General features: G+C 37.0%; 1 protein-coding gene across 1 annotated transcript in view; it reads right to left on the bottom strand.

Moving 5' to 3' along the window:
- LOC125656410 (uncharacterized) overlaps positions 1-18,285 on the bottom strand; it is a 100,824-nt gene that overhangs the window by 57,859 nt on the left and 24,680 nt on the right. The window contains exons 6-9 of the mRNA XM_048887016.2: positions 16,351-16,419; positions 10,035-10,541; positions 9,475-9,948; positions 3,307-4,068 (exon numbers count right to left, since the gene is read on the bottom strand). Of these exons, the coding sequence (XP_048742973.2) occupies positions 3,307-4,068; positions 9,475-9,948; positions 10,035-10,541; positions 16,351-16,419 (1,812 nt within the window). The remainder of the gene's footprint in view (positions 1-3,306; positions 4,069-9,474; positions 9,949-10,034; positions 10,542-16,350; positions 16,420-18,285) is intronic.

Below are 18,285 nucleotides of genomic sequence, written 5' to 3'. Positions count from 1 at the left end.
AACAAAACATAAAAATATTTTTCCTACCTCACCATTGTTAATTTGGATCATAAAAAGGCAAACAATATTTTAATTTAGGCCTTAACCATCCCAATTTATCATTACATAATTATTTACATGTGTACATTCACCAATAATTTTCAAGTAAGGGCAATCTTAAACAAGAGGTCCATGAGCCTTAAAAGTCAACTGAGTATCATGTGTCGATCTTCATACATAGTATGTAAATTGGTCATAGTTTCTTTAGTTTCTGCATTAAATCATAATTTATTATCACAGACTGGTTCAAAGTGATAATACAGATGCTCTGATAAACACCAAAAGAAATCGAAGTGGTTTCTGAGAAGTCAATGCGACGGACGGACACTGAGTTGCGGCGGTGAACAAAAATAAGAAAATCTACCTTGAACAAGAGGTAATGTGAGCAATGCTCAATAATACCCCCCCCCCCCCTTATCCAAATCTCCAACAGGGAAATCTCCAACAGGGTGTTGTTAATAGGTATAAATTACATCTTTCCTGAGTGTAAAAACGAAAGAGCATGACAAAACCTTGGGTAGTCTCTTCTCTAAGAGTGCACTTGACCTTTGGAACCCAAATTCGATAGGGAACATCTTCGTCCCATGGGTAGTCCATATGTACGAGGGCGAGTCAATAAGTAAGCAGCCTAACTTATTTCCGGTTGAGATCCACCTCTTCTTTTTCAATGTAATAACCCTCTAGTGTGATGCACTTAGACCAACGTTGTTCAAGTGCCATCAGCCCAGAACTGAAAAAGTCCAGGGTACTTTTCATTGATCCACTTCTCAACTGCCATCACAACTTCTTCATCAGACCGGAAATGACGTCCTCGGATATCCTTTTTCATGTTTGGGAATAGGAAGAAGTTGCTAGGAGCTAGGTCAGGCTAATAGGCAGGATGTGGTATTAATTCATACCCATTTCGCTCTACAGCATCCATTGCAACTTTGCAAGTGTGGACTTCTCGTTGTCCTGTTGCAGCAAAACACCTTTACAGATTTTACCTCGGCGTTTTTCACAGATGGCGGTTCTCAGCTGGTCTAGCAAGTTTGCATAGTACACTCCAGTTATTGTACTTCTCTTGGGCAACATAATAGCACCTTTTGTGTCCCGAAATACTGTGGCCATCACCGTGCTAGCAGATGGTTGTGTCTTGAACTTCTTTGGCCTCGGGGACCCAGGCCCTACCCACTGACGACTCTTAGCTTTACTCTCTGGCTCATAATAATGAACCCAAGTCTCATCTACAGTCACCAGACACAAGAGAAAATCATCTTTTGACCTAAAACGCTTCAAGAAGGTGCTGCATACTGATGCTCTGGTTGCCATTTGCTCATCACTAAGGGATTTGGAGACCCAACGGGCTGTTAGCTTGTGCATATACCTAAACAATCATGTAAGACTGTTGAAACACTACCATGTGAAATACCTAATGCATGCGCTATTTCTTCCACCTGAATTCACCTATCAGAGTACACCAGATCCTGAACTTTCTTACGCATTTCTTCATCAGTGGCATCCAGTGGGCGTCAAGACCTGGCATCATCTTCTAAAGACACTCTGCCACGTTTGAATCCCCCTACCCAGAATTTAACCTGAGCATAAGATGGTGCAGAAGACCCATAAACATCGGATAACTCACCGTGTATTTCCTTGCCTGTTTTACCTTTTAAATACAAGTACCAAATTATAGCAGTGTACTCAACTTCAGATGAAAAGCATACCTTTGCATTACTAGCCATGTTTGACATTCAATATCTTATAAAAGAATGACTCAATACGCGTGCAATTTTGTAGCCAGGTATATTGATTGATTGAACATTGTTTAATGTTTCTCTCGAGAATATTTCACTCAAACGGAAATGTCACCACTGCCGGTGATAAAACGTGTATTGAAACAAGGCATGAAAAAGTGATCGAAAATGGGATAGGCTGGTTACTTATTGACTCGCCCTCGTATGATATGGTGACTGTAGATGGAAAGGATAATGCTTTAGAGCCCGGAAACCATATTGCTACTTCGATGTCCAGTGTGCTTGACTTTTGACCCCAAATTCGATATGCATTTAGTTTTTCTTACACATGTGTGGTTCTAGAGAAGATTTTTGAAAATTGGTCGATTTTTGGCACCCCAGGGGGTGCAGGAATCCTGAAATTTCCAATTCATGTCCACTTTGTCCCAAAGATGTTTCATACCAAATTTGAAAGGAATTGAAATGGTAGTTATCAATAAGTTAAAAGAGTTCTATTTTTCACACATTTAAAAACCGACCCATTTTGGCCCCACCCTGATACCAGAACCCCTACCCCTGGGATCATGAAGTTTACAATTTTGGTAAAGGACTACCTGTTCTTTTTAACTATGCATTTATTTTCAATTTAGTATCAATAGCACTAAAGAAGATGCTATTTAAGTGTTTTACACATTAGCACTATATTCTAAGTTTGGCCCCACCCGGGGTCAGAATCCCTACCCCGGAGATCATGAAATTTACAATTTTGGTATAGGCCTTCCTGCTCTACATCGCTATGCATTAAATTTTTCTTACAGATGTGCAGTTGTAGAGAAGAAATTTTTTGAAAATTGGTCAATTTTTGCCCTGCCCCTAAGGCCCCAGGGGTGCAGGAGTCCTGGAATTTACAATTTAATTCCCCTTCGTCCCAAAGATGCTTCATATCAAAGTAAAGAATTGGAATAGTAGTTATCAAGAGGATGTTAAAAATGTTTAATTGTTATCTCATGACTGACAACGCACAACAACCAATTGCAATAGGTTAACTCAGGTGACCTACAAACTGAATGCTGTTACAGAAAGTAGACAATAAATAGAAAATGTAAAATAAACAGAACAACACTGAGTAATAACTAGGGGAAACTAGGCCACATTCATTCTGAGGAAGTCAGTTTGTTCATGCCATTGGGGCAAAATATCTCCACACACACATGTAAAATTTTGATCCCCATTGTTCTTGGGAAGATTTGAAAAGAATTTTCCTATATATTCCCTGTTAAATTTTATCTCCTAGTGTGGCCCCACCCTACCCTCGAAGGCCATGATTTGAAGAAACAATAATGGATGCAGACCAATTGAAATAGGTCATCCGAGTGACTCTGGTGACCTAAAAAAAACAAAGTTATTAAAGAATAACCATGGAAACATGGGGTACTTCTGCATTTTTGTTGTTGATTATGCAATAAACAATTTGTATATGGCATGTGTGAGACTTGAATATCAGTTTTATGACTTCCACTATTTGTACATTGGTATCATTACAGTTAATTACCTTTGATATTGATGATTTTGACAAACGATGCCTTTTTTTGTGTGCCCACATATTCTCTGTTCGTACACGAGAGAAACATTCAGGGCAGTATGAGAAGTCTGCGGACACATCATCAGTTACTTCCTGCAGTTTCCTGGGAGGTATCAACGTTCCTCGTCCCAGCTGAAGTATTCTCTTGTTGTGTTCATTGTTGCCTTTAAATATTAACCCTGAAAATACTTCTCTCCTTTCCTTAGATTGTTTGGAATACTTCAGTGCTTTCTGAACTTCCTTTTCTGTACCATGAATACTAATAAAGTGTCTGCACATTGTGAATACTTGGGTCTTGCAATAAAAACAGCAGTTTCTTTTGAGAACTTTCTTTTTCCCATCCCATCGTGTTTGCCACCTGATGCCACCACCATTGACCCTCTGGGTGTTTCTTCCTGATGTTTCCTGCCCTGTTGTCAGGTCCACCGAGGTTCCCTGCCCTGTTGTCAGGTCCACTGAGGTTCCCTGCCCCGTTGTCAGGTCCACTGATGTTCCCTGCCCTGTTGTCAGGTCCACTGATGTTCCCTGTCCTGTTGTCAGGTCCACTGAGGTTCCCTGTCCTGTTGTCAGTTCCACTGAGGTTCCCTGTCCTGTTGTCAGGTCCACTGAGGTTTCCTGTCCTGCTGTCAGGTCCATGTAACTTCTGTTGACAAGAGATCCAGTCTGTGGAAGATCTCTGTTCTCTGAACTGACCTCATCAACTGAGGACATACATTCGCAGGTATTTTCTACCTAAAAATGAAATGCATATAATTGAATCCTGTCCAGCTCTACCACATGTAGACTAGCTAATGCCATATCCAGGGGAAAAAAAATCATTTTTATCTCCTTTATATGAAGAGTTCTTGTATGATTTGTTCTTATATGATTTCTAAAACAGGTTTAAATTTCATATTAGTAAATCAGCCTGGGTAGCTAGGCTGGTGGTTAGATCCCCTATCTATCAGTGCAAGGGTCCAAGGTTTGATACCTGATTGTTCCAAAGATATGCTCTCCTTCTTTGCTACAGTAACGTTCACTTATACAACTTACTGTAATATGTGAGAGCTAATTTTACATTTTTACTTGCAACAACCAGGAACTATCACAATATGCTAACCCTAAAACAGACATGATAATAAACCCCAAGATTTTTTATGTAGAATGAGATAGTATGCAGGTGAATTGTTTGTAATTATTTTCATTATACCTCAGTATGAAAATTCTATGAATGCATAATCTGATCGGTCCAGACAATCACCTGCAAGGGAGGATATTTTTCATCATATTTCACCCTTGGGCAGCCTCGTGCATTTTTCATATTTTTTTTTTTTTTTTTTTTTTTTTTATTTTTTTTTTTTACATCAAGTTGAATTCGTAAGGCACAATTTGTTTAAATGCGTGTTTCTAATACACAGTTAAATCACCTGATTTTGGTTGATACAAAAACAAGAAAGTAAATCAGCATTCAAGGAGAAGGGGTATGCAAGAAATGGTTATCATACCACTGTATTTCGTTGTTTGCACTTTCTAATATGTTGATGGCACAGTGTTACCGTTAGGGCAATCTCAGCTACATACCGTGCTTAAATGAGTGGACTCCAATTTCAAACGCAATTTTTTGTAGCCTCTTGCTTTGTTTCATTATAATATACAATTCATAGCATCAATGTTTGATCTTCATATCTCCCTCACTATCATGCAATGATGTATAATATATTATTGAGAAATGCTGCATATCCCAAGACAAAATGAATTGCTGTTTTTAGCTGTTATTTAGCAGTTTTTTTTACCAGTAATTTAACAGTTCCTAACAGTTCACTGGCTAAAAGTTCTCAGAACTGCTTGCACAGCAGTCACCGTAGCTATTTATTTCATACATTTTAGCTGTTTTCAGCAGTTTGATGGTAACAGCTGTCATATCTTTAATCACCCTTACTGCTTTCTTCTCATTGATATAGCAATTTCAGATGATAAAGGCTTGCAGGTATAACAGTTGTCAACACCCGAACTGCTGTTTCTTTTAATTGATAGCAGTTTAAGATCTCAGGCATACAGTTAAAACAGTTAATCATACACCATACACCTACAAACAATAAAGAGTCAACATTTTAATCTTTTTCAAATCTGTTTGGAAATGGCCTACATTTTTCATAATAAATAACAAGTTATTTCCCCCTGATTACAGAGGACACGCAGCTCATTGCAGTCCTCAGTTGACGGTGTCATACAAGGAATAAACAATTTGCAATTAGTGATCGCAATCAATTGCCAGTTAAGGAATTTTTCTAAGAATTAAGTGTAATGACTTAAAAATAGTATAAATGAACAAAATATTTTAGTCACCGGCTAGTTGTATTCAGCGCGTCCGATCGCCCACACATCAATCGTGGTCAATGTTTTTCAGCAGAATTTCCTGTGGTAATAAAATTAACACTTAAATGAGCTTGATTTTCTTAACTTTTTACCTTTATCGCTGTTTTTTTTTTACAGGAACATCTTATGCAAATATCGAGCCCAATCAAAGCTTTTTTCAAAGACAACAAACTAATGATACTTAGTGCCTTTTAGCTATCGATATATATTTGGCCTAAAGTGTTTATCAATATTTATACGAGAATTCACAATTTTGTGTTTATCAATATTTATATGAGAATTCACAATTTTGTGTTTATCAATATTTATACGAGAATTCACAATTTTGTGTTTATCAATATTTATACGAGAATTCACAATTTTGGGTGCTCTATGTCCGACTTATAGGCGCGTCCTAAGAAGATTGGTATTTTTCTGGGCGGCATAATGTAGTGTTTTTTAAACAACTCTGACGATATCATGGACAACCATACAAATTCACTGTCACAAATGATTATTGTTCACAAATATCTAGACATATTGTATTGTTTATGTATTTGAAAATTATGTATAAAGTACAAGTATTTACATATTTTTATCTAGTTAAAAATTATTTACATACCGGTAACTAATACTTTCAGCTAAACTAATCTTTCGTTTATCGGTAAAATTGAATTACTAACCCGATTTAATATTGAAATATTCAAATGTATACCGGTTGAAATATATTTCATAATGGATTGAATATTGTTAACTGATAATTTAGATCATCATTCTTGACTCTTAAAAACTCTAATGTTGATACAATGAATTATACCAGCATTCCACAATAACAGTTTTCGTGAGGCGCGTGCCACTAAGTAAACACGGTGTTGGTTACTGGTAATTAGGAGACCATAATTGCTTAGGTTAACAATAGATCATTGTCCATAATAGATCAAGGGTTGCGTTTAAACCCCAACAGATAAGACTTGGATATTGAGCACCTCATAAATATTAAGTTCGCACAATATTATTTTTGTATCATAGGTAAAAACACTAGAGTATTGACTTGAAATTGTCAACCGATTCTGACAAAAATTCAATGGCAAATTCCTACAAAATAACCTTAAAAAATACAACCGACTTATAGGCGAGTATATACGGTACTCTGAAGTTGAAATAAAAAATATGCTAGGAGTTCCTCATTGCCAATATTTTCGTGGTCTTTCGTGATCAGGTCTTCCAACAGTCTGTTGGAATTCCCATGGGCACGAATTGTGCTCCTTTTTTAGCTGACCTGGTTTTATATTCCTATTCAAAAACTTCTACGTGAGAAGAAAAAATTTCTTGCTGTGGCCTTCAAGTTGACATTTAGATATATCAACAACGTATTATCACAGGCACCTGAAGTATGGATATTACTACCCCCCCCCCTTTTTTTCATAATTTTTTTTTGGTGGCAATAATTTCTCTGAAATGTATGAATTCCCAGTCTATCTCATCCCTCTTTCGATTCATGTAATCGTTTCACGCTTTTTGCAAGCTTTAAAGATTGGCCTTCTACCGGTATAATAAAATACACAAGGTAAGAAACAAAAATTTGTAAACAAACAGGGGGTCCCCGTTTCCGGGCACATTTTCCAAGTAATTACAGTGTTACCTAAGGAATTTTGACGAGCGGCAGGTCGGGGAGATGTCATACTACAAGTCTCTTCAACTCAAAACCCATCTCATCTCTTTTATTTGACACAATCTTGCGTGCATTGATCGGACAGGGCTTCATCTCTTCCACTGGCAGCCAAAAAGGAGGTCACAGAGTACGAATTTATAACGTGTCGTGTGATTGGTCCGCGAATAATCCCGAGACCCTTCGGATGATCCCGAGACTAAGCAATGTCTTTGCGAACCAATCACACGGCGCGTACAACAAATTCGTACTCTGTGACCTCCTTTTTGGCTGCCAGTGGAAGAGATGAAGCCCTGTCCGATCATTCCCATGGGCAAGATTGTGTCAAATAAAAGAGATGAGATGGGTTTTGAGTTGAAGAGACTTGTAGTATGACATCTCCCCGACCTGCCGCTCGTCAAAATTCCTTAGGTAACGCTGTAATTACTTGGAAAATGTGCCCGGAAACGGGGACCCCTTGTTTGTTTACAAATTTTTGTTTCTTACCTTGTGTATTTTATTATACCGGTAGAAGGCCAATCTTTAAAGCTTACAAAAAGCGTGAAACGATTACATGAATCGAAAGAGGGATGAGATAGACTGGGAATTCATACATTTCAGAGAAATTATTGCCACCAAAAAAAAATTATGAAAAAAAGGGGGGGGGGGGGGTAGTAATATCCATACTTCAGGTGCCTGTGCGTATTATCTATAAACATAATAATTTTCATTCATATGTCGATTCGATATATCCCTGTGAACTCAAAAGACAACACCACAGAGATATTTTATTGAAAGTAGATATTAATGGAAAACTAACAACTCAACTTTATGACAAACGGGATGATTTTAGCTTCTCCATCGTCAACTTCCCATATCTATGTAGCAATATTCCATTATCACCTGCATATGGTGTTTATATCTCTCAACTGATTCGATATACAAGAGCTTGCTATGCGTATGATCAGTTTTTAAATTGAGGCAGGCTACTGACAAACAAGTTGATGGTGCAGGGGTTTCAACAGTCTCGTTTAACATCAGCATTTCACAAATTCTATGGTCAGTATAACAATCTAGTTTGCCAATACAATATATCATTGGGTCAAATGCTGTCTGACATGTTTCATACCGATTGTTAAGGCCATTCTTCGCACACACTGATTTTGACTACAGATTACTGTTTACCTGATCAAGATACATGTAAAGGGCTAACGGCGGGTGTGACCGGTCGACAGGGGATGTTTACTTCTCCTAGGCACCTGATTCCATCTCTGGTATATCCAGAGGTCCGTGTTTGCCAAACTCACTATTTTGTATTCCTTATAGGAGTTATGAAATTGATCACTCCTCGCTATCTTCAGCTGATTTCAGTTTACAATCTTCGGTGAAAGTTAATTTCCCTTTTACCCCAAAATAAAAACATGCTCTGCCATGTCGTGGTGAATTGGTAATTTGTAAACTTTTACGGAAAGTCCAGCCTTATGCAACTTTAAAATATTGTGTCAAATCAAGAGCAATTATAGTCTTCTTCAACCTTGACTAAGCGTCGTGTTGACCTACAATGATTGACTTACGCGCAGGCTCTGAATGACCATGCAGTAACAAATGGTTGACGGAATGAATGGTTTTAGATGAGAATGGACCGCTTCAATCTGAAAATGGACCGCTTTGGTCTGGGAATGGACCGCTTTGATCTGAGAATGGACCGCTTTGGTCTGGGAATGAAACGCTTTGGTCTGAGAACGGACCGCTTTGGTCTGGGAATGAAACGCTTCAGTCTGGGAATGGACCGCTTTGGTCTGAGAATGAAATGCTTCGGTCTGGGAATGGACCGCTTTGGTCTGAGAATGAAACGCTTCGGTCTGGGAATGGACCGCTTTGGTCTGAGAATGGACCGCTTTGGTCTGAGAATGGAGTGCCGACCGGTTTCAATGGAACAGTTTGATGATGGAATGGAACAGTTCTTATAGAGAACGGAACGGTTCAACTGGTGACATCCTTGTCCCTGTATATACCTATCTATACAATAAAAACTGAATCCTGACAAACAGCACATCAGCCATGAATTTCTTATGGTAGTGCTGAATTGACATGGGATATTTCCATGAAATAAAAAGATCATATGAGGGTGCTGAGTTTAAGACTGCTTTTCTTACCTTTTTTGAGGTAAGTTGAGGTGAGCTGCCACATCGTTTGACATGAATTTGGAGATTCGCATAGAGACCATAACAGAATGGACAAACTTTCAGATGACTGGGATCTTTGTTTTGGCTCACGTACTGAACCATGAGTCCCCCTGTCCCTCTCTCTAAGACTGCCTTATTGTGAAGGAAACTGAAAGAGTTCCTTATTTTTGTCCAGCCTCTCTTTCTCTCTTTGGAGCCCTTGGGATGTTTTATTGTGTTGCTCACAATAGGTTCCTCAGAATGTTTTTCCTCTATGTGACGGGAGAAATGACATGGAGTAGTGTGACAAAACGCACAGTTAACACGACCATCATGTCTTTTGTCTTCTATGATAGTGATCTGGCCATCTTTAGAAACCAGTTTGAGTTTGTCTTCCATTCTTTTAATCATATCTTCAGTAATTTCAAAGGGATCACATATCTGAACATCACAGTCTTCATTTTTCTGAAATCGAAGTGTATTTATCATCTAAATCAAATGCAGTATTTGGTTTAAACATAATTGACATGAAAACATATTTTTTCCATTACCTCCTGTCTACTGCAGGCGAGTCTGTGACTTTCCATGAAGTTTTTATCCATAAATGTATAGCAGGTCCTACAAAACTGGTCAGTGGTCAGTCCATCCGTTTTTACAGGGTTCTTTACTGGAATTAGGGCGCCCTTGCCAGATTTTATTACTTTGTCATTGTGCAGGCACAATCCTTTGTCAATTATCTGTTGTAACATCTGTCTCCTTTTTACTGTGTTTACACCATACCTGTTCCATTTCACTACTTTCGCCTCCCTCCGGTGTTTGTACTGAAGATGCTGTGCCAACTGTGAAACATTCCTTCCACAATAGATACACCAAGTCTTTCTTCCATCATTTTGTACAAGTATACATATGTTATCAGAGAAGGACAACTTTGTGACAGGAGAGGACAATGACTGTTGCCTTAGGACAGGTTCCATACTTTCATCAGGTTCAGGTTCTGCCTGCTTTTTGTTAGAATTTGCATCGTGTTGTGTGCTTTGTCCATAAAAAACTCCATTCTTCTATAAAGAAATATATTATACAGAAATGGTAACCAAAATATAATATTTAGTTTCTCAGGCACCGCCGCATTCCTAAATTAAATCCTGCATTTAAATTTTTAAAGTATTTTTTCAGAATTTTTATACTCAACCGTTTCCGGTTTTTAAAATACTTGGCCAAAACTAAACGTCAAAATGACTATTAGACAAATTTCAAAGTGTGTAAACAACATGGCGGGCTATAATCAACTGCAAGGTGATATAATCTGATATACACGTACTATGAAGATTTGATCCAGAATGACATTGTTGTCTGTACAAATCGTGTATGGACCCCATGTTATCCTTCCATGGGGGGTTCAGTGAGTTTTGTGAGATGCAATCTAACCTGTGATATGGCAATTGAAGTACCGTATTACATTTACAGTTCAGGATGCTTAAAAGATTTGTGCTTTCATTGTGGCAAGGACTTTGAAAACTATGTGAGAGAGAGTGGGGCGTACCCTGTGTGCCCAGAATGCTGTTATTAAAAGTGTTCCACTGAAGCGAAAGCACAACATCAAAAATGCTCTGGAACTTAACCCAACCCCCAACCCCCCGAAAAAAATGACTTTTCGTATTGAAATGAATACTTGCTTTATTCACACTGGTTTGCTTTGTTTTGATTTCATATAAAAACACAAAATCTTGGAAAGCATGTTCATTGTGTTTTTAAAAAACATATTTTATAATAATATTTGAATATTTTGGGACTCTGATAGTATGGTGTATAAATATGATATAGTATTTTTAAAAAGCTAGATTTGGAGGGGGGACCTGCCTGCCTCATTTTTTTTTAAAAGTGCCTGAGAAACTAAACATTAACTTTTTTTAGCCTTACTATCAATAGCACATAATTGCATTTCATATAGTAATACTATACAACTTGGTTGACACCAGTAATGCAAAGCTCACAGACTCTAATAAGTTAATGTTTATTCAAATATTATTCAAAACAAGAGGCCCATACATCACATTGCTCACCTGACTCACCTTGGGCCTGCCATTGTTCAGCTGTTGTGATTTTTAAAAGATTTTTTTATCAATCTTTAATCCCATGAAAAATTTTAACCCCATATTGTGGCCCAAACCTAGCCCCAAAGGATCACAACATAACTGAAATTCTCATAACACCAATATGACTAACATAATCTTACTGTTCTGGATAAGACAAAGGTCTCATGTCATGGTATGATACGAAAGACCTTCCCATAAGAAATATGTACACAAAATATGAAAGCTCTATCTTAAATAGTTCAGGAGATATTGAATAGGTCAGATTTTTATCAAAAGTATGCCAAACTTCTAGTTCAAGCTCACAAGGTCAAACATTGCAGTAAATCAAGATCTTGCCATAAAAATTTATATACAAAATATAAAATCTTTTCCTTAAATAGTTCAGGAGATATTGATTAGGTCAGGGTTTTATCCAGAAAGTAGGTCAAGGTTACAAGATCAAATGTGATTGTATCACAAGGTCGTCTTGTCCTAAATAATCTACATACAAAATGTAAAAGCCCTACCTTAAATACTTCTGAAAATATTTGATAGGTTACATTCTCTTAAAAGTAGGTCATATTTCAAGGTCACTAGGTCAAAGGTTATAGTATGAAATAAACAGTATAATCCTAAGAAATTTATATACAAAATATGAAAGACCCATCTTAAATAGTTCAGGAGATATCATATGGGTCAGATTCTTTTAAAAGTGGGTTCAACTCCCATGTCAAGGTCAAAATTCACAAATGAAATAGGTCTTGTCATAAAGAATATTTAATTAAGAGGCCCATGGGCCACATTACTCACCTGAATCACCTTGACCCATAAAAAAATTGACTCCATATTGTGGCCCCTACCTAGCCCCAAAGGATCACAACATAACTGAAAATGAATTCACATAACACAGAGAAGCCTCAACACCAATATAACTAGCATTGTCATGCTGTTCTGGATAAGACAAAGGTCACAAGGTCATTGATCATGGTATGATATGAGGACCTTGCCATAGGGAATCTATATACAGAATATAAAATCTCTATCTTAATAGTTCTGGCCTGGAGGTTATAAAACTTTCTTGAGCATGTTTTCATACTCAAACTCTGTGCTCCAAATCATACCCATACTCAAAAGTGAAGGTTATAAAACTTTTATAAAATCATTCTCATACTCAAATGGAGTACAAGCTCAAGATTTTTTTAGTAAGTTTCGAAGTTTGTTCAGAGTTGTACTCAAAACAAACACATTTGAGTATGAGTACGGTAAGTTTTATAACCTCCAGACCAGGACATACTTAACAAACTTGAATCTGCACTATGTCAGGAACCTTTCATGTAAATGTAAACTTTTCTGGCCCAGTGGTTCTTGAGAAGATTTTTCAATGATCCAACCCTAGTTTTGTACTTAAGTGCTCAAGTGAGCTAAAAAGGAAAAAAAAGATACCTGCCTGTCTCATCAAAACAAAATTTTTGGCCTGAGAAACTCTTTATTAATTTTTTTGACCTAAGCATGCAGTTTGGCTGAAATAGTCAAACTTGTTAAAAGTTTACAGACGAACACCAGACAAAAAGTGGTCAGAAAAGCAGTTTATGTGAGTTGAGAAGTTTATATTTTCTGTAAATAATCAATCATCTATATAACAAAATGTGATCAAAGGCAATAACTCCTAAGCAGGTACTTTCTCTATTATAAAATGATTTCCCCAACATTCATGATTAATTTTCATATCATAAAGCTGCATTTTTTAAAAACAGAAATAAAATTTTGTCATTCTAACCAGTATATATGCACTTTTTTAATTATGCTATATAACGAAAATGTACAATTTTCAGATGCAGGTACATACTTCTGTTTTTGTATGTCTGACATATTTTAAAAAGATGGCAACATATACATTTTTTTTGGTTATTAATTAAATCAAACTATATTCAGTGGAAATCAATACAGATTTCTACCTTGAGAACATAATAATGAGTAGTCACATGTGGGTGGAGTTACCTTAATTCATTCACTTACTAATCTGCATCTAGACACTTTCAAATTAAGTCGGAAAACAATGTTAATTAAATTAATTAAACCACCAAGTTACAGTCCCTGAATTGTTCTACATTCCCACTTGAATGGTGAATGCACCATGAGCGAACGGTGAATGCACGCAGAGTGAACGGTGAGCACAAAGTGAACGGTGAGCGCAAAGTAAACGGTGAGCGCACGATGAACGCAAAATGGTCTCTCCATTTGGAATATTTCAGATTTTCCCCCTGATTGTACTTATTTTATAATATGGTATCTGAATGTTCAGTCTAAACAAAGCATAATACATTTTTGTGCAAGTACTGGATGTACATTTCTCATGAAATGATCGTAAATTTCACATCAATGCACGCAGCAATCATGCACAAACAAAAGAAAATTTCTTATGTATATTGTTTACAGTATTACATGTACAGATACATGTATACATGAAAAGTAGAAAAAATATTTTATAACGTTTAGAATTCTTGACGTTTTCATCAATCATGAATATTGGTGCATCATCTCGGTATACTACATGTATTACATTTTGGTTAAAGATACATAGTATTTAATTTCTTAATACATGAGTATATACAATGTATGTGAATAAAGAGAGTCTAGTAATTAGCGCTGTAGCGATATCAAGAATTTACAGGTGTACATGCATGGCTTCAAAATTTACGAGCACGGTCGTTTGTATTACATGCAATTAGAAAACATTCCCTAAAGGAGCCAAGATAGATGCATTGAACAAACAACACGGGTGGTATAAACATTCCCACGTAAAATTTACGTAATTCACTTTATTGCAATTCGGGACTTTTGAGATACGGATCCACTCTTGACTTTAATCGAGCATTGAACATAAGTTGTAGGGCATATCACTTCCGGATTACAATAACAACTAAGTAAACAAGCATGGAATACTTCAATTGCTATCAAATTACTGTATTAAAATGCTATTGTTCAAAGAAAGGAATCTCTATAACCATTTATAAGAAAATGCATTTTATTTTTACAATTAAATGCAAGTTGGTGAGGAAAATAAATCTAGGGAATATCTTGAGGATATCCGAAAAACTTCACGCCTTCCATCCAAGGATACACATCTAAATGTGGCTTTTTCCTTTCATCTAATTTACACCCAGGTACGAAGAAACAATAGTGACTTGGGTCATCATCATGGGACTGCTTATAGCTCTTTATGAACTGTATGCTAGTGAAACACCAGTTGTATCGACGTCAACTTTGCCCTACAATTGGTTACTATCACGTGACCGTGGTGTATAAACGTCAAGTCTAATCTGTCGTTTTGGCACATCCCGAAAGTTCCATATTACATGTACGACAGTATATCGACCCGAGGAAATGAAATAATCCCAGGTTTAATGTACTTACAAAATAAATAGTGTGACCATGAATTACATTTAGATTGTAAAATATTTGTATACTTTTGATGCGGATAAAACTGCTTCTTGCAATGAACTACACATACATACATTATATGTGAGGTAAAAATGTACGAGAAAAATTACGTCTTTATATTAGAGACAAACGAAACAAAAGTTTCAAATTTGGGTAATGGAGTGAATACATTTTTTGACAATGTCTTTCATAAATATAGGCGTAAAATAATTAGAAATACTAGTCAAATCAGTTTGACATTCGGGCACAAATGTAGCATCAAGATTTTTTTTAAGTAAGGGGAGGGGGGTGGGGGCTTAGGGTAACAAGAGGCCCATGGGCCACATCGCTCACCTGAGTCACCTTGGCTCATATTTAAAGATTTTTCCTATATATTCGCATTTAAAACTTTGACCCCTATTGTGGCCCCAACCTAAAACTTTGATGCGTTAAAACGTATTTTTTAACATTTTAACCAAAGAATAATTATGTTTTGTAATAATAAAAATCATTTATTCTATTCCTTGATATTGGTGAGTGATCTGAAATTTTCCTTGAATTTTCAGTTGATAATCCTGACATTTTGCGCTTTATAAATTAAATTTCTGATATAATAAAAGTTTACCATCACTCTTACGCACGCGTTCCTTTTTCATTTTTGCCTTGCTATGAAGGTTTATCCTTTCACTTTGGTGTTCTGAATGACAATGAACGTTGAACGCACGGTGAACGATTTGTGAACGCAAAACTGTAAACGGAGAGCGTACGGTGAACGCACAGAAAGCGCATGGTGAATGCATGGCGAGTGAACGGAAAAATGGTAAAGCAGAACGTTTCAGGGACTGTACCTCACCAACATACCTTCATACACTTTCTTGCAGCTGGTCGATGAGTAATGGGATCAGAAAATAAAAAGTTGTGTGTCAGAAGGAAATTGAAGGTATATAGTTGATTCCTTCAGTATTGTTAACAAGAACATAAATTCTGAGATATACTTCATTCAATGCCAAAGAAGTACAAAAATCGTGATTATCAGTTTTATGGTTCTCTTTGATTCTTGCCCATAAGGTTACGCACACACACAATAGCAATGCATATCCCTTTCTAACTAGCTGCACAAGGGATAATTACCTCCCTTGGAAGGGATTAACCTATCATGAGAACTATTTTGAATCCTCTTCTGCATATGTGACCTGTTTGGCCTAATCAATACGATTCTAAACAAGGCATCAAAACTGAAAAAAGCTAATGACAGACCTACACACAGACAGACAGATGATATACCAGATACTAGATAAGCTCCCACGAGATTTCCAAGATATCCGCTCAAGTGAGCTAAAATTAGCAAAGCAAAACTCGACAATCTTTAAATCACCTGATGAGATCTGTGTTTCTTCCGTTTCAATTGTCTTTTATGACTCTTCGTGAAATCTGTGGTATAAACCTTTAAAAAAAGAAAAAGAGCTTCGTAGCAACTACTAATGATATAACAAGAGGCCCATGGGCCACATCACTCACCCGAGTCACCTTGGCTCATATCTAAAGATTTTTCCTATATATTCGCATTTAAAACTTTGACCCCTATTGTGGCCCCAACCTACCCCTGGTGACCATGATTTTTACAAACTTGAATCTGCACTATGTCAGGAAGCTTTCATGTTAACATAAACTTTTCTGGCCATTGATTTTACAGAAGAAGATTTTTAATGATTTTCCCTCTATATTTGTCTGTAAAATTTTCACCCCCTACTGGGGGACCATGATTTTTACAAACTTGAATCTACACTGTCAGGAAGCTTTTGTGCAAATGTAAACTTCTTTGGCCCAATGATTCTTAAGGAGAAAAATTTAAAATATTTTTTTCTATTTATTAGTTATGCAAAACTTTGATCCCCTATTGTGGCCCCATCCTAGCCCTAGGGGTCATGAGTTTAACAAAATTGAATCTGCACTATGTCAGGAAGCTTTCATGTAAATCTCAGCTTTTCTGGCATAGTGGTTCTTGAGAAGAAGATTTTTAAAGATTTTCCCTATATATTTGTATGTAAAACTTTGATCCCCTATTGAGGCCACATCCCACCCCCTAGGGCCATGATTTTACTAAACTTAAATCTGCACGATATCAGGAAGCTTTCATATAAATTTCAGCTCTTCTGGCCCAACGGTTCTTGAGAAGAAGATTTTTAAATGACCCCACCCTATTTTTGTGATTATCTCCCCCTTTCAAGGGCCATGGCCCTTCATTTGAATACACTTGAAAGCCCTTCACCCAAGGATGCTTTTGGACAAGTTTGGTAATAATTGGCCCAGTGGTTCTGGAGAAGTCGAAAATGTAAACAGTTTACAGACAGACACACAGACGGACAGACAACAGGCGATCAGTAAAGCTCACTTGAGCTTTCAGCTCAGGTGAGCTAAAAACCACTAAGGGCTATTCCAGAAATAAATACATGGGGGGGTCAGGAGGCACCTTTTGTATATAAAAAAATAAAAAATTACCCCATGACCCATCAAATTGATAAACTCATTTTACAATGACCCATCTAATCAAAAAAAAAAACTAACCAGACCCACCACAAAAATGAAAACGGTACAAATCTCGCGAGGTTTTCGGGACAAACATTCTAGTCAATGACGCGGTAATGCCCGTGCGACATTGTATCACAGTAGTTCTGACGAAACGATGTCACATCAACAATCAAAGGCATCTATGGCGGGAATGTTGGAAAGATTGGGAGTCCAAACAATGCTATTATCATGAAATGGGTATGGATATGTTTTTCCACGAATCGTTCGTCTTCTAATGGAGCCCGCGCCCGGAGGCCTCTATATCACCATCACACTGACTGATAAATATAACGCATCGGTACCCTCGTATAAATCAACTAAGGTTTGCCTATTTTTATTAGAAAACGGAATACCTATTGGTTTCAAAATATTCCCAAAATCGATGCACTGTAAACTGTAATAATCTACAGAACAGAGTTCGCCGCCATCACGTCCAAAGGGACCCTACTAAACGCGCCTCTAATTTGAAGAGTGACGTAATGGAAAGTTATGCGCTGCAAAGAGCGACAACTTGAATAGTTCTATGTTACTTCCGATTTCCGATTTCGAAAGCAGCATTTCGAAAGCACGTTTTCAATTTTCCCTCCGACATTTTGTAACCAACACGACAAGAGCGACAATAAAAATATTCTGAAAACTCAACACCCACGTGGAACAAAATAAAACAATAGAAACTACCCACTACCCATAATAAATATTTTTTTAACAGTCCAACCACGGACCAAATAAAATATGAAAAAAT

Source organism: Ostrea edulis, chromosome 7, assembly GCF_947568905.1.
Source record: "Ostrea edulis chromosome 7, xbOstEdul1.1, whole genome shotgun sequence".
Taxonomy (NCBI): Eukaryota; Metazoa; Mollusca; class Bivalvia; order Ostreida; family Ostreidae; genus Ostrea; species Ostrea edulis.
The sequence above is the reverse complement of the archived record's forward strand: the minus strand, read 5'-3'. Positions and strand labels throughout refer to the sequence as shown.